The sequence below is a fragment of the Ambystoma mexicanum genome, chromosome 13 (genome assembly GCF_040938575.1).
Source record: "Ambystoma mexicanum isolate Mex_15411 chromosome 13, UKY_AmexF1_1, whole genome shotgun sequence".
Lineage (NCBI taxonomy): Eukaryota > Metazoa > Chordata > Amphibia > Caudata > Ambystomatidae > Ambystoma > Ambystoma mexicanum.
In genome coordinates, this window is record NC_090938.1 from 240,781,716 (window position 1) to 240,805,669 (window position 23,954).

General features: G+C 47.5%; 1 protein-coding gene across 2 annotated transcripts in view; it reads right to left on the reverse strand.

The window, feature by feature from the left end:
- The window catches only part of ARHGEF40 (Rho guanine nucleotide exchange factor 40), a 507,114-nt gene that overhangs the window by 180,492 nt on the left and 302,668 nt on the right, over positions 1-23,954 (reverse strand). For both annotated transcript variants that reach the window (XM_069633711.1, XM_069633710.1), the window contains exons 7-11: positions 21,777-21,866; positions 20,368-20,484; positions 10,988-11,086; positions 9,976-10,103; positions 5,850-5,988 (exon numbers count right to left, since the gene is read on the reverse strand). In XM_069633711.1, coding sequence (XP_069489812.1) covers positions 5,850-5,988; positions 9,976-10,103; positions 10,988-11,086; positions 20,368-20,484; positions 21,777-21,866 — 573 coding nt within the window. The remainder of the gene's footprint in view (positions 1-5,849; positions 5,989-9,975; positions 10,104-10,987; positions 11,087-20,367; positions 20,485-21,776; positions 21,867-23,954) is intronic.

Consider the following 23,954-nt stretch of genomic DNA (forward strand, 5'->3'; position numbering starts at 1 on the left):
CATGCACTGATGGCCTATAAGCCCATACAGTCAGATCTTGCATCTGGCTGTTGTTGGATTCACTCAGTAATATTTCTGAAAAAGAATCACCAGTGAGAAGATCCTAGCACGGATCACCTGAAGAATGTCTGGTAAACACTGTTCATTACCCTGATGGGCAACGTTCTAATGGGTGCCACAGTGCACTGCAGCGATGTAAGGCATGGTGAGACTCAAGTCTTTTCTTGACCCCACGCTTCCCTCGGGAGTAGAAAAGGGGGCCTGTGCTTTCATTTCCTGGGGAGCAGTGTGTAGCAAAACTAAATGTTCATGCTTTCCGGAACCCTTCGCCCATGGGGAAATGAAGGGAGTTCCTAGGCAGCCTTCCCTCCACCTCGCATTCGGTGCTCCTTGTACAATTTGTACATGGTAGCCATTTTGAGCGAGGGAGTGGGACAAACAGCCCAAGAAGAGGCGAATGAAAGTTGAAAATGGGAAACTGTATTCGGGAGGAGTGAGAGCAGAGGATTCTGGAGCATTTGGGAATGGAGTGAGTCATACAAAAGAAGAGAGCAGAACATGGGAAGTTACCTCTGGGTTCCCCGCTCCACGGCTATAAGGTGACCATTGACGCAACATAAACCTCTAACTCTCAGCTCTATATCCTAAGCAACACTAGCAGATATATGGCAAGAGCAGTAGGTTGTTCCTAGAACGCGAAACACTTTTAGAGAAAGGGCTGGCACTGGAAGAAAGGCGCAGAGCCAGGGTTACAGTTATGTGAGGAGAGAAAAGCTTCAAAACATAGAGCAACGGATCTGGGTTGGCAGGAAGATACCCAGTTGGAACAGGAGGAGGAGTCAGAGCCAAGAAGGGTAGAGAGAGTGAGAGGTTTGTTAGGAACAGCACCAGAGGGATACCACCTATGCGGGAGAGAGGGAGGTGGTGGGGGAGGGAGAGAGGGTGGTAATCGTGGAGTGAACGAATATTATACGGTAAGTAGAATACAGCTGTCATGAAGGGAAGGATGGCAAACAGTGACGTTGCTAAAGTGTGGATGGAGATAGACATGAGAGAGGAGAGATGCAGGGAGAGAGTAGCAGAGGCACAAGGGACGAGGATGCCAGCTGGGAGAAGGAAAGAGAAGATATTTGTAACCCCTGGCCCAAATAGGGCCCTCTTAGACTGGGCTCACTTATCTATTCCTCCTTCCAGGGCAATATATACGAATTGGCACACACACCTCCCGTAGATTTGAATATTGCTTATTTAAGAATAAGGTGTTTTCATGTTTTATTGGAATGTTTATGTTTGGCTTAGTGGCACTATTGAGTACCATGACATGGGCTCTCCATGGCAGGAGGCATTGTTAATGCTGAAATGTAAGGGCACAATAGTGGCCCCGCCCCTTGTGCCCATGCACAAGGCCAGTAGATAGAACACGGAGCCAGGTATGAGCTAGGGAAGAACAGTTAAAATGGTCGGAAGAAGGGTGAGAGGGAGGAGGTGGTGCTGCTTCCTAGGGTAGTCTCCCATGGCAGAGGAAAATGAGCACAGCAAATGAAGCCAGCACCTGGAAGAGAGCCATTGCCACCGTGGCCCTTGGCAGCGGTGGAGCTGTCCAGGAGAGAGTTTGAGCCCGGGCTGCGTCTGTCAGGTGCCGGCCAGGACAGGAGCCGTGTTCAGCGGTGGCTTGTCCCATTGAGGCGGGGTGAGCCATCATGCATATGGTTCCTGAAGGACGTTAGTGAGGGCCTGGAGCACAGCTCTGACGAGGTGGCCCAGTGGAGGACAAACCCCCAGCACCTGGGCCACACAGCCCGGGGGGGATTGGAGAACTGCTTGTGTGGGCGGTACTAGCTCTTGTGCGGGGCTGCACCAGTGGGTGGCCTTGTGTCAGGTGAAAAAGGCAATCATCAGATAGAGGTGAACGGGTCAGTGTAACCAGTATCCCCTCTTAATGTTCATTTTCAAAAACACAGAATATGTAAGTACCACACCTCAGTTGTAAAGATACTTATTTTTATAATTAGCATGAATTCAATGCAGAACACCAAATTATACACATGGAGCAAAAGAAATTGCAACACAAAACAGAAAGCAAGTTAAATTCCTCGCACATTGGTACATAAAGTCAACATAGTACAAATTCTGCTGTCGATATTCCAAGCGACAGGAGTCATCTTCACATAAATAATTGTAATAGGTACATATAATGAGCAGTACACCTAAACAGTGAAACCATTCGTGACACTGTGATTCAAGAATTGTTGTCAACACCACAGTGTTTCGGCCTTTTATGGGGCTATAGTGAAGCCATGTTCTTATACGGGCCTTCGTCAGGGTGGACTGTGGCGTCTGGGTGTTCAGTCAGTGCTGTGAAATTGAATGAGGCAAAAATGAGGGAGTGCTGGTAAATGTTAATTACAAGAGCATGATTTAATCACGTGGTGTCCCCATTTGGTGGACACAGCTTACCTTGTGGAAACTATTATAGCCACAAGCAGATGACCATAATACTTATGAGAAGATGACTCCTGTCGCTTGGAATATCGACAGTAGAATTTGTACTATGTTGACTTTATGTACCAATGTGCGAGGAATTTAACTTGCTTTTTGTTTTGTGTTGCAATTTCTTTTGCTCTATGTGTATAATTTTGTGTTCTGCATTGAATTAATGCAACTAATTATAAAAATAAGTATCTTTACAACTGAGGTGTGGTACTTACATATTCTGTGTTTTTGAAAATGAACATTAAGAGGGGATACTGGTTATGCTGACCTGTTCACCTGTATCTGATGATTGTATAGCCCTCCTGGGCAGAATAGGGTCACCACCAGGAGCCAATTTTTCTTAATTACTTTTAGGTGAAGAAGGCATTCAGTGGCAGGCATCTGCGTACTATGGCTAGAGCAGTGCCTGCCAATGGGTGGTGCAGTGATTGGTGCAGCGGTGAGGGACCTGCCCCCTCTGGGAAGTGCTTACAGAGCCTCCCCGTCCCGATAGGCGGTAGCCTGGGAGGGAACAGGGGAGGAATGCTAGGTGTCGGCTGGGCACTAAAGCAGAAATGCCTTTTGGCAGGGGAGTGCCGCTTGCGAATTAGGACTGCATTTGTGTGCATGGCTTTACAGGTGCTTTGGCGGTATCAATCCCAGTAGTACACTGGCCGTGACACCGGCTCTGCTGACTTAGCAGCCAGTGGACCTTATATATTTAATAGGGCCCCAGGAAGGCTCCTGGCAGACTGGTGCTGCACAGAGCTGCAGTGCTAATCACTATGTCAATAGAGTGTTAAGTAATATTTGCAGAAGGTTAAGAAGGATATTCTTGTTATGTGGTTTGTTGAAAGCCGTAAACATAGAATTTGTGATAGACTAATTTGAGGTTGTTCAAAGCGACAGTATGGGATCAATACCAAGGAAGAAGACATTCAGTGAGGTGCTGTGGCCCTTCTCTGTCTCAGATAGCTACCTTTGAGAACCTTTTTGAGGGAGGCAAGGATGGAGGAGAGGGGTAACAGGGAACAGAATCCCCACTAGGGTAAGGTTGACAAATATGCGGCAGAGCCTTGCTTGCATGGGACATAGTATTCAATGCCCTAGGCTGAGATGCAAACCCCTTTCCATCCAAGAGCAGGTGCTCTCTGTGAGCCCTCATTGTCATGTAGGGAGTGGATGACACCAGGGATGAGGGCAGGGCTATAGTTAGTCCATCTCTAAGATCTGTGGCTTTGGTGATCCGTCTCCTTGGCGGATTTGGATACATGCTGGTTAGGGCCATGGCAAATCTCTTCCATGAGACTATGCCCACAATCTATTGCAGAATTATTATTGTAAATCACTTTCATGAAGTTGCTGCCACAATCTATGCAAGTAATGGCCACTGCAAATCACTTTCATGAAGCAGTGTCCACACTATATACCAGAATTCTGAATATAGGACTTTGGACGATGTTGTGAAAACCAAATAAGTGAGCGTTTTCACCATAAATAACTTGCCACCAAATAGATCACTCTGGCTCAATTTGTAAATAAATTACTACTTACAAATAAAAACACCCTTTCACTCAGTATATAAACAATGTATTCAGTGAAAGAATCTCTTTTATTCTGTCAATAAATCTCCCATATAAAAAGATATGGTGATAAATAAAACAACAGTTCCTGGCTGCTTTGCATAAAGTCAAAGAGCATTTTGCAAACATAAGAATGAATTTATATATATGCATATATATATATATATATATATATATATATATATATATATATATATATATATATATATATATATATATATATATTTATTTTTTAGCACTATGTTAGTGATTCAGGCATTACACTCTTTTAAGTCTACACTACACAGTGGCCTGGTGCTCATTTAATGTGTCGCACCATTCACCCTAACAGTCAAATACCTGAAAAATGTGAATCAAATATATCCATTAGGACAGCCTCAGCTTTCGGGGGTGAGGCTTTGACTGCTCTGCTTAAGTAACCACCGACTTCTTCTTCATGGGCACCCCCTTGTCCCTAGACCCTCGTGCTGCCACTATATTGGGCCATGGTCGTAGGCTCGACCAGGGGGTTTGAGTGCTATTACCGGGGCATGCAAATGAACCCTCCACAAAGGCCAAATCACCCAATTGCTGGTCCAGTGGAAAGAAAGGTTTACTGCTGCCATGCTAAGTTCATCACAGAAAGCACTAGTTAACCCTTATATTTCTCCTAAATCTTTTAACTATTTAATAGAGATTTATAAGGCAGTGGCCCCAAAGAAAGGCAAAGTGAAGGGGCAAATCATCTTTCACAAGGATTGGGGACATAGTCAGATGGAGAAGGACCCCCAGGCAAAACCTCTTTTGTGCCAGAAATCTGGGGCCTTTGGAGCCCGGCATGGAAAAGGTTAAGGGACCAAAAGGCAAAGTGCTGAGCCCTGCCCATGCTGCTGAGGTTCAGGCACTGAGCACAGAGGCGGCGCAGACCAGCATCGGAGAACTGCGCCAGACAAAAGCAGCATCATTTGAGGTCGGCCAGCAAGAGCACACGTGAGGAGCAGGGGGCCTAGAAACAGGCGGCAGTCAGCGGCAGAGATCAAGGCCTGGAAAAGGGAGCCAACCGCAAAATGTGCCAGGAATGCACCACTGCGAGCTCCGGGGAAAGGCACTAATGTGCGGGGAGCCAGTGGGCGCACGGAAGAACAACAGCGTGTGGCTACGCATGCGTGCATGCCAGTTCCCCCTTCATACTTCTGTGTTCTGGGGCGAAGAACAAAGCTACGTGCACATCTGGAAACAGACCGAATGCACAACCACAACATGCACCTGAGGTCAGATCAGACCCAGAAAACAGACACACTCGCTGGTAAAGGAACCCCAACACTGGAAAAACCTGGACCCCGACATAAAACTGCAGAACAGCAGTCAGTTCAGCGCCCACTAGAGTTCTGCGTGCAAGGAGGAATCTTGCACAACCTCTCGCAAACAGTGACTTGTGTGGCCCCATATCTTGCTTGTCAATTAGTTTAATCTTATACTGTCCTGAAGGGAGGATAGCTCAGGGGCAACGTGCTGGCCTTGCAAGCAAGACGACACTGAGCAACACAGGTTCCATCCCGGTCCGCGCTTAGAAACCTCTGGGTATTAAGTGCATTATAAATAACCTATCATAGCATATCATATCAAGTGGCCCTAGGGGATTCTACCAGGCTTTTGGGTGTTGTGCTGCTCTCACAGAACACTGGCCACGGTCTACAACCACCGCAAGAGGTGACCCCTGCAGCTAAATGGGCAGGAACCACAGTGGCAACCACCAGCCTCTGTCTACCAGCAGCCCAATGGACAACACTTTGCCTCAGTAGGGTATCGTCTTACCGACTCCACATCCTCCTGGCTCCAACGTCGCTCAAGGTCAGACTCCAGGCTCTGCAGCCGCTGGTTAGAGAGCTGGACCAGACGGTGGATAGTGTTGTCCACCTCATCATAGAGGCCGAAGGCTGAGGCCACATCCGTCCTGAGGGGTAGAAGCAGAGCGTGAGGGTACACACCAGCTACAGGGTATACCGCCTATGCGTGCTTGTTATATTCAGCACACCACTCCAGCAAATACCAACACAACCAACAATCCCCAAAACATCCACCCTTCGTCTTCCACCGTTGTCTCCCACTTCTTTTTCTTCCTTTGAATTTCACTATGCCTCCTTCCATAAACCTCCTCCCATATCTTTTTAAAGTATCTACTTCCCCTCTGTCGTCTTGCTCCATTTCTTGACGATCTTGTCTCACTTCTCACTTTCGCCCTACCGTCCCACTTCCTATTCTCTCTCCTCTGTGATTTTAACCTCCACCAATTCTACTACACATGCCTCAATCTCTTTCTTCTCTCCCCTTGAGTCCTAAGACCTTGTCCAATACCCTTCTCCCCTGTCATATCTATCTGGCTCCTCCCTCAGTCTCATTTTCTCCTCTCAGTCTACATCCTCCACTGTCACAGCTCCTCAGACAACCTCTTATTGACATTTCCCTCACCCTCCAATCCGGGACTTTCAAACTCCTCCCAAACCCCTCCCATACATTCCTATGCCCTAACCTTGGGTGTTTCAGCCTTCAATCATTTCATCGTGTCCTTCTCTTTGCTCTGCCTCCACTCTCTGAATTCTCACTCTTTCCCAATGGTTCTGCATTCTCTGCCCTCACTTCTTCCATTCTCTAAACACTTGATTCTCTACCTCCTTCCCATCCTTTCCGCCCCTCCCATAAACCTCAATTTGGCTTCTCTCCAGTCGCTCACTATTACTGGTGCTCAGCGATGGTGGAAAAAGTCTTGTCTTCTGGGGGATCTCTTCTATTTATCTGACTTTCACTCCTCCTATGATTCTGTCATTATCGCCGGCAACAGTACTACTTCTCTTCACACATTCTTTTTCGTTCCCTTCCTTCTCATCGTCTATTTCAAATCCTCCTTCGCATCCACTCTCCCTTCCTCCTGACCCGGCTCTGTCTTCTGCACTTTCCCTTTCTGATTTTGCTAATTTCGTAAAAATCAGCCGCTGTGATCTTCGCTGTCCTTCACCCGTCCATCTCCCATTCTTCCTCTCAGGCTATACCAATAGGGCTCAATGGGAATGGGGAGGATGCTAACAACGGGCCCGTTAATGACAGGCCTGTTGTTAGCATCCTGGACTGCTAGCATGTCCCGCTCTGCATGTCTGGTCTGGCCAGGGGTCCAGCGCGGGACCCGCCGCAGAACTCGGAATGTGGCGGCCCGTATGAACTGTCCCTTACCAGCACCATTCATACCACGCCCGCCCTCGTTGTAATGAAGCCCAATGTCTTTCATCAGCTACTTACCCTTCCAATTTTAAACATGCAGCTTTGCTCCCCATTCTCAAAAATCCTTCCATTGATCCCTCCCTTCCTACTTAATTGCGTCCTATCTCTATTCTTCCATTTATTTCCAAAATCCTCGACTGGACTGTTTCTTCTCAGATGGCTTTCTATAGTGACCATCACTCTCTACTTCCTGAGCACCAGTCGGCTCATTTTCAATCATTTGTATGGTAGAGAGGAGGGGCGGAACACAACTTGCATTTCCGTCACCTCCCTTCCTCTCCACCATACAAATGAAATGGCATTTGCAACGGCATGCATTTTTCTATCCCTATTGGGCTCGCTGACTTTATGTGCAGGCATAAAGCAGGCAGACTCCATAGGGATTAATTGTACATGCTGCCTGCCATGCTCGCACGGCAGGTAGCATGTACAATTAAACACTGCCTACCATGCTTGCATGTCAGACAGCTTTTAATTGTACCTAATGGTCTTTAAATTTGGTTCAAAATGGTCCATCTGGGGGACTCCCCTCTGTGTGCTTATGAAAGCGTGGTAGGCAGCATTTATTCATTTGCACTGCAAACGTAAAGTGCAAAAAAGTGGCGTACATGCCATTTGCACTCCGCCGTGCAAATTACCAAAATTTGCTGGTGGTGAGCTTGCACATAACAGCTCTCACCTAACAGCTCTCTGTCGCCAAATTACTCTTCAGAGCTAAATGAGCTCCTATATCTTTCTGCTGCTTTTGACAATGGCAACCAGCCCACACTCATCTGCACTTTCAGGTACTCTCTTACAATGGTTTCATTCTAATCTAACTGACCATTCCTTCTCCGTCTCCTGGGCTGGCAAACTATCTTCCACCTTTCCACTTCTTCATGGTGTAACCAAGGGGTCCATCCTTGGTCCCCTACTCTTTTCACTCTACACATCCCCTTTATCTTCCATGGTCTCGTCTTTCGGTCTCTCCCCCCATTTCTATGCTGATGACACACACATCTTTGTCTCCTTTCCGTCCTTCTCCCACACCTTCATGCTACCATATCTTCTTGTCTATCGGCAATCCAACCAGGGAAGCACGCTCCTTTCCTGAACCTCAGCCGCTCCAAAACTGAGATTCTTTTCTTTCCTTCTTCCTCCACTCCTCCACTTCTACCTCCTCCAATTTCCTTCCCCCATCTCATCTTCCCCTTTCCGGCTCTCCATGTATCTTGGGCATCCATTTCGATTCTGCCCTCGTCTTTAACCTGCACAACTCTAACACCGCCCACTCGTGCCACTTTCATCTCTCCGACATTTCGCAAAGCCAGTCCTTTTATCCTTTCACGATACCAAACCTCTCACGTCTACTCGTGTCCTGTCCTGCCTGGACTATTGTTCGGCTTTGCTTATTGGCTCACCTGCATATCAACTCGCACCCCTCTACTCTGCCTTTAACTCCTCCTTGTGTCTCTCTGCCACCTTTTTCCTCACACATCTATTAGCCCCCCCCTTATGATCCTTGTCTTGGCTACCCTATACATCTCGCCTTCTCTTTCGCTTCCTCTGCATCTTTTTCACAAACATGACCTCACAAACGTTTATCTTTCTCTCTCCTCTCCTTCTACGCCCCATCCCATTCTCTCCGTTCTCAAAAGCAACGCTTTCTTGCGGTTCCTAAGCACCCCCCCCCCCGCTTTCATGCTTTTGCTCTCCTAATCCTGAAACATTGGATCTCCCTCTCTCCACAAATGCTGTAGGGCTTCTGGTATTCTTTCCACGTCTCCTCTTTCGCCTAACCTTTAATGGACATGTATAATGTCCAGCTGTTTATGTACTGCTTCTTGTTTTGTTCAGCACTTCGGCAAAAGTGCTTTCTACAGTATTCAGATACAACCTATACCATCCATAGAGCCTCCTTATCCCCACCACTGAGCCCACGCCACCACAGAATCAAACCAATGGAACCCATCACACCACCCAAAGTGCACAGCTTTCACACTTCTAGAGCCCAGCCCACTTATAGCCTAAACATCCCATGGGCTGCCCGAACACAACCCACACAGGTCACAGCCCAAAGCAGCTAAACCCAGCCCACCTACTATCAACATCACTGCGACCTCCGGCTCCTCACAGCCTACAACTACTAGAACCAATGGCAACCACGGGCCACCAATCACAGTTCACGCAACTCAAGAAGAGCCATACAACACACACATAGACACACACATGCACACACGCGCACACCCTGCCCAAATGCAGCGATGATACCTTACGATGAACCTTCACTTGGGCACCACAGCCCCATGGCCCAAAGCGCACCCTAGACAACCACTTCATCCAAAGTCTACACCTCCCAGATACCTCTCCACCCACAGCACACACCACGTCCAAACAGCAATACATTTTCCAGTAAGAATGGAAAGCAGTCTTCCCTTCATCCCTGCCCACAAATGTGAGAGGCACCGGCACTAACAATGTGGGCATAGTGGTTTGGTGCTTTATGAACCGCTGTCTCGCCCATTCCCCCAATGAGAAGAACCTCTGGATTCGTTTTACATTTCTCGATTATCTTGTTTTATCTAAGTGTAGAAAGGGGCAGGCAGGCAGCATCTCTCTCTCCGGCATCGCGTGCTTCGCGTGCTTTGCCATCCTCTGCTTCCCGCTGCATGGCTCTTTCAGTTCTCACCTATGGTTGCAGGACTTCTGGAGCCGGGCGATAAGCGAACCCCCATTCCTCTGCAGCTCTGACAGTCTCCCATCCGACAGCACCTTCATCATCGTCTCCTGCTGCTTGGAAATGAGGGCCTGTATTTCCTAATGGAGAAGAACATCCAAGCATAAGGGCCGCGCGCTCTTACATGATGACCGTCCACTCTCCTCACACTTCCCAACATACGTGCCACTGTTACTTCTGATCTCCGAGGTTCACAGAATCATTCTACAGATCTGGGATATCTGGGGGAGGGGATGGGTGGTGGGGGAGTTGAGGAATACCATGGGGCCTCCTGATTGGGATCATTTCTAAGGCCTTCATGTGGGTTGCCAACTGTCTAGGGTGGGTTTGCCCTTAACAGTTAAATGTGTGCTTATAGTTTGGAATCACCAGCCCCACAGAGCTGTGTTGGAGTCTAGAAAGAACATGTCTGCAGCCCCTATGACACATGCCACACCCCCACAGTGTTTAGGGGCTCATATACCTACCCAATACCGTATGTCTGTCTGTAGTTGGTGGGAATTGCAGGACTCTACTCCAATTTTCCATAGGCCCCCTTTCATTGTGTTTTATGTGACTATGACTAGACCAGGGGTCTGCAACCTTTGGTTCTCCACATGCTTTGGACTCCAATTCCCATCAATCCTAGGTAGAATTGCCAATGGTGATGGATCATGGAAGTTGGAGTCCAAAACATCTGGAGAGCCAAAGGTTGCAGACCCCTGAACCAGACCTTAGTTTTTTGGTATGCCAAGAACACCCACCCAAATTGAGCCTGCAGCGCGTTTGAGTCTTTGGAATGTTTAATGGGGTTTGGTCAAGTCATGATTGAGTAAAAAGATGCCAGTCCTGTTATGAGAATTCTTTAAGGAGGAACGTGGTTGCTTCATGTCCTCGCCCTGGTTTTCAACAAAATATCCTTTCCATGACAGATACATGACTAACTTCTATGGGGAGGAACATTACCAGATTGGTGGTGAGTTACCTGGCTGGTCCTGGCAGAGGCCTCCAACTGTAAATCTTCAATAACATCCAACAGGGACTGTAGGACCTCCAGGCACAGCTGAGACAACGAGTCTAGGGTCTATAGCAGCAAAGGGGAGGCAGAAAGGGGGGGCAGAAGAATTCGAAGGGGCGAAGAAGCAGGGTCAGAGGGTGAATGAGTTGAGAGTAGACAGGAGAACACGGTAGAGGATTGAGGGGCGAGAGGAGACAGGAAAAGATTGAGAAGCAAGAGATGGCACAGGGATTGAGATGTGAGGGAAGACAGGAGTAGATTGAGAAGCGAAAGATGGCACAGGGAGGGAGATGTGAGTGAGGGAGGACGGGAGTAGATTGAGAAGATAGAGATGGCACAGGGATTGAGATGTGAGGCAAGACGGGAGTAGATTGAGAAGAGAGAGATGGCACAGGGATTGAGATGTGAGGGATGACGGGAGTAGATTGAGAAGCGAAAGATGGCACAGGGATTGAGATGTGAGGCAAGACAGGAGTAGATTGAGAAGAGAGAGAAGGCACAGGGATTGAGATGTGAGGGATGACGGGAGTAGATTGAGAAGCGAGAGATGGCAGAGGGATTTAGATATGAGGGAGGACGGGAGCAGATTGAGAAGCGAGAGATGGCAGAGGGATTGAGATGTGACGGAAGACAGGAGTAGATTGAGAAGTGAGAGAAGGCAGAGGGATGGAAATGTGAAGGAAAACGGGAGTAGATTGAGAAGAGAGAGATGGCAGAGGGATTGAGATGTGACAGAAACAGGAGTAGATTGAGAAGCGAGAGATGGCAGAGGGATTGAGATGTGACAGACAGGTGTAGATTGAGAAGCGAGAGATGGCACAGGGATGGAGATATGAGGCAAGACGGGAGTAGATTGAGAAGCGAGAGATGGCAGAGGGATGGAGATGTGACGAAAGACAGGAGTAGATTGAGAAGTAAGAGATGGCAGAGGGATTGAGATGTGACGGAAGACAGGAGTAGATTGAGAAGTGAGAGATGGCAGAGGGATTGAGATGTGATGGAAGACAGGAGTAGATTGAGAAGCGAGAGATGGCACAGGGATGGAGATGCAACGCAAGACAGGAGTAGATTGAGAAGTAAGAGATGGCAGAGGGATTGAGATGTGACGGAAGACAGGAGTAGATTGAGAAGTGAGAGATGGCAGAGGGATTGAGATGTGATGGAAGACAGGAGTAGATTGAGAAGCGAGAGATGGCACAGGGATGGAGATGTGAGGCAAGACAGGAGTAGATTGAGAAGCGAGAGATGGCAGAGGGATTGAGATGTGAGGGAGGACGGGAGTAGATTGAGAAGCGAGAGATGGCAGAGGGATTGTGATGTGACGGAAGACAGGAGTAGATTGAGAAGCGAGAGATGGCAGAGGGATTGAGATGTGACGGAAGACAGGAGTAGATTGAGAAGCGAGAGATGGCACAGGGATGGAGATGTGAGGCAAGACGGGAGTAGATTGAGAAGCAAGAGATGGCAGAGGGATTGAGATGTGACAGAAGACAGGAGTAGATTGAGAAGTGAGAGATGGCATAGGGATTGAGATGTGATGGAAGACACGAGTAGATTGAGAAGCGAGAGATGGCACAGGGATGTTGATGTGAGGCAAGACGGGAGTAGATTGAGAAGCGAGAGATGGCAGAGGGATTGAGATGTGAGGGAGGACGGGAGTAGATTGAGAAGCGAGAGATGGCAGAGGGATTGTGATGTGACGGAAGACAGGAGTAGGTTGAGAAGCGAGAGATGGCAGAGGGATTGAGATGTGACCGAAGACAGGAGTAGATTGAGAAGCGAGAGATGGCAGAGGGATTGAGATGTGACGGAAGACAGGGGTAGATTGAGAAGCGAGAGATGGCACAGGGATGGAGATGTGAGGCAAGACGGGAGTAGATTGAGAAGCGAGAGATGGCAGAGGGATTGAGATGTGACGGAAGACAGGAGTAGATTGAGAAGCGAGAGATGGAACAGGGATGGAGATGTGAGGCAAGACGGGAGTAGATTGAGAAGCGAGAGATGGCAGAGGGATTGAGATGTGACGGAAGACAGGAGTAGATTGAGAAGCGAGAGATGGCACAGGGATGGAGATGTGAGGCAAGACGGGAGTAGATTGAGAAGCGAGAGATGGCAGAGGGATTGAGATGTGACGGAAGACAGGAGTAGATTGAGAAGCGAGAGATGGCAGAGGGATTGAGATGTGACGGAAGACAGGAGTAGATAGAAAATTGGGATTAAGAAGAACAGTATGATGGATTGGGAAATAGAGCAGGGAGAAAGGTTTCATGTGAAGAGAAAAACAAGGAGTCGCGGATATAGGAAAAGGGGGAAAGACAGGTCAAAAGAGAGACAAAGAGAGACAGAGAAGGGCAGAATCAAAATGAAGCAAAAAATGAACAACATTTGATTACTCAGGTGCTTTGGGGAGTACAGACACTGAACTTTCTGTGCAGTGGGTGTTTCCCAATCAGTAATGGTGTGCACGGTGTGTTTCTCTGTTTGTTTACACAGGTGCCTGTTTGTATTTGTTGTCCTATATCTCAGCACATGCATGTTAGCCAGAGAGTATTCGTACAATTTTTACAGCTTTATTTAAATAACAGTATTGGTCTTTTCCAAACATTTGAAAGTGTGCAGGGGACGTGAGGATTCCTATGTTGAATCCTCTTCCTTTTCACTGTTAGCCAGAGAGGCCCCATAATGCATTGTGATGATGATAATCATAATAATATCTCATGGTTCTTTGCTGGATCGGTGGCGGCTCAGTGGACTAATCCATCCACTACAGGGGCCTGCGTTTGATCTCATGGCCACAGGTTCAAAGCCCGGCAGGTTCACTCAGCCCTTCATCCTTTGAGGTTGAGAAAATGAGTACCATTAAGATGGGTAATAAGAAACATCTGCTATCTGTCAATAGCACCAAGATGCCCTTCTGGGGTGAACATGTGCTCCACAAATACACTATATTATGTTCTACAGCACTTCAGGATCAAGCTCTTCACAGCTCCTCTGAAATTAAGTGATATCCGCAGTACACTGAAAACCCTCTGGTACGTCCCAAACTCTATGAACATGTTCTTTGTTAACCCAAAACCATGTGTTTTTACTTTGTCATTCTGGAATTGGCAAATCCCTCTGTTTTGATTTTGCTAAAGGAAACTCCATAGACTGTGCAAGTTTAATCTGAGATCCCAGACAAAAATAATAGGGAGGCAGCTTGTATGATTGAAGGAGCATCCCCAGGAGGGAGGGAGGGGTGCCATGTTTCTGCAATCCCCCGACCCCACCGACCTCCTGACTGCCTCCCCATCCTGGTGTCTTTCTCCAGCCACTGTCTGATGCATTCCAGATCCCAGAATTCCATAACAATAGTTCTACAGGTCCATGCAGGAGGAAAAGAGAACAGTGGAGTTGAAGCACTTCTTACCACCCACAATCATGTAGCTTCACTAGGTCATGCTAATGCCACCCAGGAGCTTAAACTAATGGCGGCGCTGAAGTGCCACCTATGAGCCACAACTAATGGTAGCCGCCCTATATGAGCTAAAGTTATGCTGCCTTGGTAATTCCATCTTTTTCACTACACTTCCAGTATTTGCCTCAGTATATGGTGCTAAGGTGCTAAGTCAAAACTAAAAAGGCTTCTGGCAGCTCTATACTATCAACTCAAGCGGGGCCCGTTGCATCAGTGACAATTGGAACATTGTTTGATCTGGCCTACGTCTGAGTAGTGGCCCCCTGATTGAAGCAAATATATAACCCCCCCATCCCTCCATTAGTTATAACCCTAAACCCACCCCCACACATATTTAGGGCAACATTTGATCAAACAAATTCGATAGAATCAAATTCGATGAATTCTCCTGCGGCACGAGGGAGAACACTTAAGAAGGAGATTGTGCACTAGGGAGAGGGCGGCACCTTCTTTCCAGTTCACTTGCATTGGAATAAAGTATATTTTTGGTGGAATAGAGAGTTTTAAAAAATGTTGCATAGTAGCTGCATGGGATGTATAACCACCGGTCTTTCTCCGAAGCGGAGAGAGTTGAGCACTATGCCTGCAGCGAGAGTTAGGCCTACAGCGGGAGGGTAGCTCTGAGTGGTAGGAAGGTCGGCGGCACCGGTGGGGTCTACAGCGGGAGGGTAGCTCTGAGTGGTAGGAAGGTCGGCGGCACCGGTGGGGTCTACAGCGGGAGGGTAGCTCTGAGTGGTAGGAAGGTCGGCGGCACTGGTGGGGTCTACAGCAGGAGGGTAGCTCTGAGTGGTAGGAAGGTCGGCGGCACCGGTGGGGTCTACAGCGGGAGGGTCGCTCTGAGTGGTAGGAAGGTCGGTGGCACCGGTGGGGTCTACAGCGGGAGGGTAGCTCTGAGTGGTAGGAAGGTCGGCGGCACCGGTGGGGTCTACAGCCGGAGGGTAGCTCTGAGTGGTAGGAAGGTCGGCGGCACCGGTGGGGTCTACAGCGGAAGGGTAGCTGTGAGTGGTAGGAAGGTCGGCGGCACCGGTGGGGTCTACAGCGGGATGGTAGCTCTGAGTGGTAGGAAGATCGGCGGCACTGGTGGGGTCTACAGCGGGATGGTAGCTCTGAGTGGTAGGAAGGTCGGCGGCACCGGTGGGGTCTACAGCGGAAGGGTAGCTCTGAGTGGTAGGAAGGTCGGCGGCACCGGTGGGGTCTACAGCGGAAGGGTAGCTCTGAGTGGTAGGAAGGTTGGCGGCACCGGTGGGGTCTACAGCTTGAGGGCCGCCTACTGCTAGAATCAGGCCTGAAGCTGGATCCAAGCCATTGTTTCCACTTTGCTTTGCACCAGGACAAGATCTGGGTATGAGGGGTAAGGATTTTGTCATCAGGAAATTTTCTGCATTTTGGAGACTGACAGCGTGTTTTGAAAAAAGGCACTGGAAGCGAATGAGGCAAAAAGGTTAGACAAATGCTGCAAATGTGGAAAGTCAGTTTTCGGCATTTGCGTAACCCTTTTTGCCTCATTCACTACCGCTGCCCTTTTTCAAAACACGCTGCCAGTCTCCAAATTTCGGAAAAATTGCTGCTAACAAAAACCTTACCCCTCCAACCCAGTTCTTCTCCTGGTGCATTCAGTAGCCCAATGTTTCATTTAAAATGCTTAAGTTCTTTGGTGACCAAAGTTACGGAAATGGTGGGGATGTTACTCACCCCAAGACAGCCAACTGCTCCCCAAAACCACACACAGTGTAAACACTCAACTACAAACTGGAAACTTGCAAGGGCACAGCCCAACGGCTCATCTACATTGTTCAGGTGCCACGGTATTGCTTCCTGGGTCAAGCCAAAGACATATCGTCCAATGAGAACGCAACTCTTGTCAGCATCTAGCACCAAATGGAACAATCTATATTTTGATCTAGAGGCGCTTAGTGCCCACCCCTGCTGACACTCAGAAACCTTCCTCTGTGAATCGGTGGGGAGCACAGTCTTTATGTTTTTTAAACAAATGTAATTGGCCTTCAAAGCGCTCGCTGTCCATTCCCCGTGCAGCCGCCACTGGTTATGATCACTTTCAATCACTCAGAAAGAGCGATGAGGTCATCACATCTATGAGCGTGTGCTGGCCTCTGTCCCTGGTGACATTTTCCATCATGGTGGCTGGCGTCGAGCTGCTGCAGTGACACTCTAAATCCCTCCTTTGCCTGAACAGACACGAACCGGTAATTATCTTGTAACCCCATCTCTGAACAGTCATATGTATTTCACTCCCCAGGTTGTTCAACTACTTCACTGAAGCGTTCTATTGTGTCACCTTCATGGAAGCCATCTTTGGTGTACTGTAACCATTGACAATTTCAGGGCGGTCTCCAACCTCCCCTTTGCAGGGAAGCTCACTGAGCGTTACAACACTGAATACATTTAGGAGCACATTGAATGCAGTTGTCTTTGTAGCCTTAGCAGAGCTCCAAAGTTCATCTATACGGATGACATGGTGAATTTCAGTGCTCACTGTTTCCCCCGGTGCTAATAGTGCCGGCCACACCGTTAAACACCGTTGCTCAACGGGTAATTCTGAATTAGAACATTTTCAGTGGTGTGGACCTAAATTGGCTTCTTTTATCCCTTTCCAACCGACACAATCTCTTCCTCACCTCTGTTCACGTCCACACCCTGAAACCCGACCAAGGGCACATCGCTTCCATCAATACTTCACACCCTCTATCTATATTCACTTACAACTCACACCATGCTGGTTCTCTCTGTATGCCAACAACACTCAGCTCTTCTTTGGACGTCGAAAAAATATGTGGCTGGTCCTCGCTTCTCTCGTTCTTTCTACACTCACTCTACCTTGTCGTTCTACGGCAGCGGATGAAGAGCCACTGGCTTAAGCTTGTCTAAACTACAGCCGAGGTAACACAAGGAACAGTCTTCACGTGGGTCTCTTGGACCAGTCGCAACAAACCTAGGCCACAGCAGCTAGGCTCCTTCCGACAGTCAGAGAGACGGAAAACATCTCTCTAAACATATCGGTCTTGCGTCGGCTTCCAGTGGCTAAGGGAATGGTCTACCGCTTCCCAAAGAAGCATACTGGGTCCTACTGTGCAGATCTTCATGTCATCACACTTGCCCCAGGGTCGAAGGATACCACGCTTAGGAAATATATTGATATCGGGGTATTCCTTCAATACACTCTTTTTCTGAGCTGAAATCTGTCAGGTCTGCTAGACCTGGTAATCATATGGATCACGCCATCCCATAAACCATTTTCAAATTCAAGGAAACCCATCGGTGTCTGATTGCGATGGGAGGGGTTGCCCCACTGCTGTTTGCACATGCTGATGTGGGTGTGTGGGAGGTAGCCACCCTTTTGCTTCAGCAGGTTGTATTGAGCTGAGCTCTCATTTCAACGCCTGGGGCAAATGAACCCTGAGAGACGGGCACTGACTAACCGTTGTGGTAACACAATTGAGACGATTGATGTACTTACCTGTAGTACTGCTCCTGCCACTTGGGTATCTTTCACAGATGGCAGGAGATGCAAACCTTTGCATTTGTGAACGTTCCCAAATGACAGGATGGCAAGTGTCCGTCTTTTCCCCGTACTCGGTCTCCCCAGGGTGCTGATACTCTTGTTTCCTCTGAACCACCTGTGCCAGTGTTGAGGACCTCAGGTCACCCAAAATACTTGCATTCCAGTGGTACTGTATCAGAACAACATCTTTTAATGCTGCAGGCAATTAAAGCTACAGGCCGGTATCCCCGCCCCTTTTTTAGGGGGTACCCCTCCTCACTCCCTTTGCACCTCCCTACCCTAATCCCTCAGCCCCTGGCCCTTAACCACCTGGGGATGGACGGGAATGAAGCCCCCAGCTTTTCTGCCTGTGGCATTAAAAACACCAGCCACGTGACCTAATTTGATCCCATTGAGCAGATGTGAATGTTGGCCTCGCGGAGAGGGAATTCTGCAGCATTTGAGTAAGTGACCGACAGGTTGTAGTCATTCTTCTGCACGGGTGTCTTTAATCGATTCTCAAACTTACCTCTCACGATAAGTGGCGGACTGACTTCCGAAAAATCTACATAAAATGTTTCAAGTTTCACTATTCAAAGTAAAGCAGATTACATATGCTGTTTGTACAGCACAGGTGTAGGGACTTCGCTCAGAATCCCGCAGGTCCTGCGACCTTTTTTTTCAGGTTTTTTTTTCACCATTGCATCCCCCGACACGACACAATCCAGAGGCACTTCAAGCATAACAGTAAATATGCCGCCTCCTGAACCAGCGTGACTATGTGGATCCTTCCAGGTTTACCAATCGCCAAGCTCATATCCACTCCCACACAGGAGTGTTGCACATTTTGGGTGCGGTGGTGCAGCACTCCCTTGTGCAGTAGTGTGTGCGGGTGTTAACAGTATTCCGAAAGTTGAGCGATTGCAATCATGGAGCCAGAATCCTCATAGGGCGCACACGGTACAAGAAGCTGGGCTACTTTCAGCATCAAAGGTGAAGGTGTGCAACACAGTGGAGAGGAAAGAACCTATTGTCGGCCATTTTGACCCCTAACACCCCCCATACAGAATGTGCACGGCCACTGTACCTTTAATCGACCAGCAGGTGTAAGAGCCTGACTCTATGACCACCATTCCTTTCCCTTTCCCTGCGGATAATACCAGGACACCCTTCTATCCCGAATCCACCTCCCGCTCCTCCCACCCACCATCGGGCCTTAAGGGGGACCTTTCTTTTTGGTTAAGCCTTCAGTTATACAGGCAAGTTGATCTCCAACCCACACCTCACGTCCTGAGGTGTGGTACTTCCTGCGCGGTATGGCGGCTGGAGCGCCTCTTGATATGAGCGATATTCATACATGGTCAGTTCTGTGAGGGTGTTTTACTACCCGGGCAGTCGTCTACGCACCGCTCCTGCCCGGCCTGCTACTCAGGCAGATAGTGCATTGAGACTTCCAGCAGAACCTTCAACTGGTCTGAAACATACATTATGTTATATTTGCACATGGAGGCCAATATTGTCCCACTCTTAGCCAATCAGTATGCTTGAAACACTGTCAATAACTACTGGTATGGACTGCATTCAAAATATTATGACTTCAGAGGCAGACGGGAAAACAACACTAAGCACTTGTCTGCGTTCAAGGAAAAGCATTGCAATTAATCAGCCATATTTCTTTCAACAAGACACTTCTTTTCACTGCAACTTGAAAGTGGAAGGCAATATTCACTTTAACGCATGAAGTTGAAAGCTAAAACTTGGAAGAATGCTTCTAGTTGTTTATAAAGAAACCAGTACCTTTTGAAGTAGACCCATTAAAAGCTCACGCTAGAACTGCTCCAGTTCAACCAAGTTTTCAATTAAAATGGCTACCTTATGAGACAAACATCTTATTGAAATATTATTGCATTTTATAAATAATGATAATGTATTTACTAACACATTTTGTCGATTAACGCCACTCAATTTTAAACTGACATTTTTTACTTCAAAATCACAACTCCGAAAACCTATATTGCTATGAACACCATTTTCTAATAGCATTGTAGAGCCCAGAAGTGGTCATTATCGCTAGGGATAATGGCCCTTAACCAACCTATGGACCTCGGCTTTGCCTCAGGCCATGAAGTAGTGGTGGGGCATTATTCCACAATAATGGCCATTCTCTTGGTCTATAAGGCTATATGATGTCGTCCCCTGCTTTGGCTTATCTCCAAGGTTTGACCCGGTAGCTATGTAAACCACATCCTGTTTGGGCACAACTATGCATGGCTTCCACATGGAGTGGGCGCCGAGCGCTCAAGGGTAATAATTATCACTATAGCATGCATGTGCGCATGCAGTACACATATGAAATAATTCCCTGTGCCTGCACCAGGCATGCATGCTCACCCTATGGTTCTGCATCCACTCACTGTGTGAGTATGAGAGGGTCCCTCCCAGGCTGGGAGGCAGCTGATCTATATCCACATGGACCGTCAAACCTTCCAACCCTGTCAACACAATGGCCTGCAACAGAGAAAACACACGTTAGGGAGACATACAGGCATGGGGTCAGGACCTTTGCTTTAGATGGCTCAGTACCCTCAGCTTAAAGCCCGTAGCACCTGCCACCCATGACCAGAAAGTATCGGGTAGGCCCCCCAGATCTGCTTTGATGAAAAAGCGGTAATGGCACCTACGGCTGTGTAGGTATCACTTCTTATTGACTAACACTGAGCTGGCACCATGTGACCTCAACCTGATGTCAGAAGTACAAGACGGTCAGCGCCCCTTCCCGTGACTAAACCTGTGCCGTTACCAGCTGTGATGGCAACATCTGGCCCAGTGCCCGCTCTAAGGGCCACAAGTAATGCAGGAAGTAGCCTGTGATGACTATAGCTGGTGCTGTGCCATCTCTCGCGACTACACGTGAGCCAGGACTTCCTGCCATGCCCACCGTTTAGCTAGTGCCACCTGGCTGCCATTGAAACCTAAGGGCCAGTAACAACATCTTCAACTGCAGCTGAGCAGGGACAGAAACGACCCACATTATGAACCGGTGCCAGTACTGTGCTGGCATCCCATTCCACGACTAGAGTTGGCCCAGTACCACATCGACGGACGCCACCACCATCATTTAAATACAACTAGGAAAGCTCTATATCCGGTGGCTACAATTGGGCTGTTGGCACCTGTTGTATTTTAATTGGGCCGGGCAACCTGTCATGGGAACCAGCGGCAAGAACCACGTGTCCTGATATAAACTTGGATAAGACTACGTGCCAAAGCAACCATCAGACTAGTACCACCTGCCTGGGCTACACGTGACTATCGTGTTACATGTCTGCAGCTGAACAATGCCAGCCCCCAGTGCTACAACCAGGCCAGTATCATCTCCAGTGCCACAGAGCTCCAAACAGACTAGGAAATCGCCAGAACCACCTCCCGCGGCAATACTGGGCGACCAATGCCTGCTATTTTGACAAGTGGGGAAGTACCAGCGGTTTTGACTACACGCTGCTCTGAAGAGTTTACGTGAGACACACAAGGCGTCACATGCTTTACACTCTCTAGCCACACGATGGCACTAGATGCAAACGTATGAGTCTCAGAAAGCTTCTCAGCGGGTAGGCTAGATACTATGATGCATGCCTGACACCTATGTATGTCAAACCAGTCGAAACCATGGTAATACCCACACTGACGAGCTGGAGACGACGAGCCACCCTCGCGTATCAGAGTCGAAAGAGGGGGGAGAGAGAACAATCAAACGTGTAACCCCAAACCCCGTCCTCTGCCCTGAGGCCCAGGATACAGACCTGCAGGGAGGCGACCTCCTCTGGGATCCGGTCCGCTTCTGATTTTTCCGTCAGAACGATGGTGGAGCGGATGGACTTTGGAGAGGTTTCCTGTCACGGGGCAAGGGGGCAACAAGAACATGTTACACGTTGGAAGACAACTGCCATCGATGGAAGCAAGGGGATGGTTTAAGACAGCAGAAATCAACAGATCGCAGAGGCAGGATGGCTGTGCCCTGGGCCACATTCTAAGTTCGGCAGAGTTGCAAAAAAGTGGTGATAACGGAAATACCACCCTATTACCACGCTGACAAACCCAGAGTTTGGCCATGACATGGAGGATTTACCTCCAGCATCATGAGGTAAATCCTCCACCTTACCCCCGAACATTCGGCAAAATTGGCGTAAATGCACCATTTGATATCAAAGATACAATATATCTTTTAAATGGACCCAAATTAGGCTTCTCTAAAGCGATCGCCCTTACTAGCTCATATTTGAAGGAATTTTTGCTCTACCAGATGAATAAGCCAGGTGAGGCTCTTCTCCTACTCATTTGGTGCAATTGGAATATAACCATAAATAACAGACCTATTTTCTGTAAAGTTTGGATTAATAAAGGGATTACATATACTGATCAACTAATTAGAGATGGCAATATCCTGTCTGCAGAAGAATTTTAAAACACATTCTTATTGCCAGCATTTCCTATCAGTCAATATCTGAATATAATGACTGCCTGTCTAGATGCCAACAGCAGAACCGACTCCCAGAAATTACTCATGGACACTCATAGAATGCACATTATTCAATCCCCCGATGTTATCGAAGCATCCAATATTCATAAAGTTATGAGGTCTGAAAGTAACCCCCATAATCTATGATCATCTGAATTGCAATGGGAAGAAGACTGTGGAATACATTTTGGGGTGGAATTATGGTCATACATATGGTGCAGGACTAAAATTATTTCATCAGCAAACCTAACTCGAACCCTTTACGTTTTCATACATAGAGCATTTATCAGACCCAAGAAAGTCTTCCTGTCTAAATGAATAGTGATTTTTGCTGGTCCTGCCACCCAGCTTCCGGGTCCTTTAGATACATGTTTCTAGAGTGCCCTTTGGTTAAGCCATTTTGGAATCCAGTCTGGTCTCTCTTCAAAAGATTTTCAAGACTTCTATTCCTCTGAGCCTGGCCAATATCCTTCTTGGTAGTCTAGCTCCTAATGAACATAGAATGAAATCATCTTTTATTATATTTGACCTGTTTATACCTCTGGCTGTACATCTAATCACAACAAATCAGAAAGATTTCACCAAACTATCTGTAAAAGGCTAGTGCAATAACATACGTGATGTCGATAGAATGGAACATGTATTACTCCCTCACCTTCTCTCTCCTTAAGACATAATAGAAGATGGAGTTTCTATGTCGATTATTTGAGTAAGACAAATACCAAATTCTCTTGACTGATAGATACATTTTTAACCCTATTTATGGATATATTACTGTTCTGCTTTGTTCAAATATCAATTTGCTACATTTTTTTTGTCCCCTACTATCCCCTTTTTTCCATTATTTTATTTTTATACTCGACTAGTCTGACTTATTCGAGCTGATCATTTATACTAATTTGATTCCTAGTTAATATGTTATGAATCTCTTATAGTTAATGAATATTATCTTATAGCTGTTTCTTAATCATTACTGTGCAAATGCATCTATATGAGCTTTTATGCTTTGTTACACTTTGGATATTTCATATGGCTCGTGTATACTCAGACTGTATATGCTCTTTCTGTATTAAATAAACAAAACCTTTAAACTAATGGGAATACAATTGAACTTGTAATGAGGGCCAGGAGGAAGGAACCTGTTTGCAGATTGCGCCCTAAGGGTTTTGTTGCCCTCCAAGCATCGGTAATTATTTTATAATGCGCTTAATACCCAGATGTTTCTAAGCCGAAACCGGGGCTCGAACCTGTGTTGCTCCGCCTCGTCTGGCTGCCAAGGCGAGCGCGATGCCCCTGAGCTATCCTCCCGAGACTTTAGCCGGCTTCAAAGACACTGCTCTGAAAATATAGAACGTTTAATGCAGACCTGTAAGGTCACTAGAGAAACTCATTGAGGACAGATAGCAGATCGAGATTTGAACATGGATTGTATAAGCTTTTTGTACAGTATTGCTAGAATGTT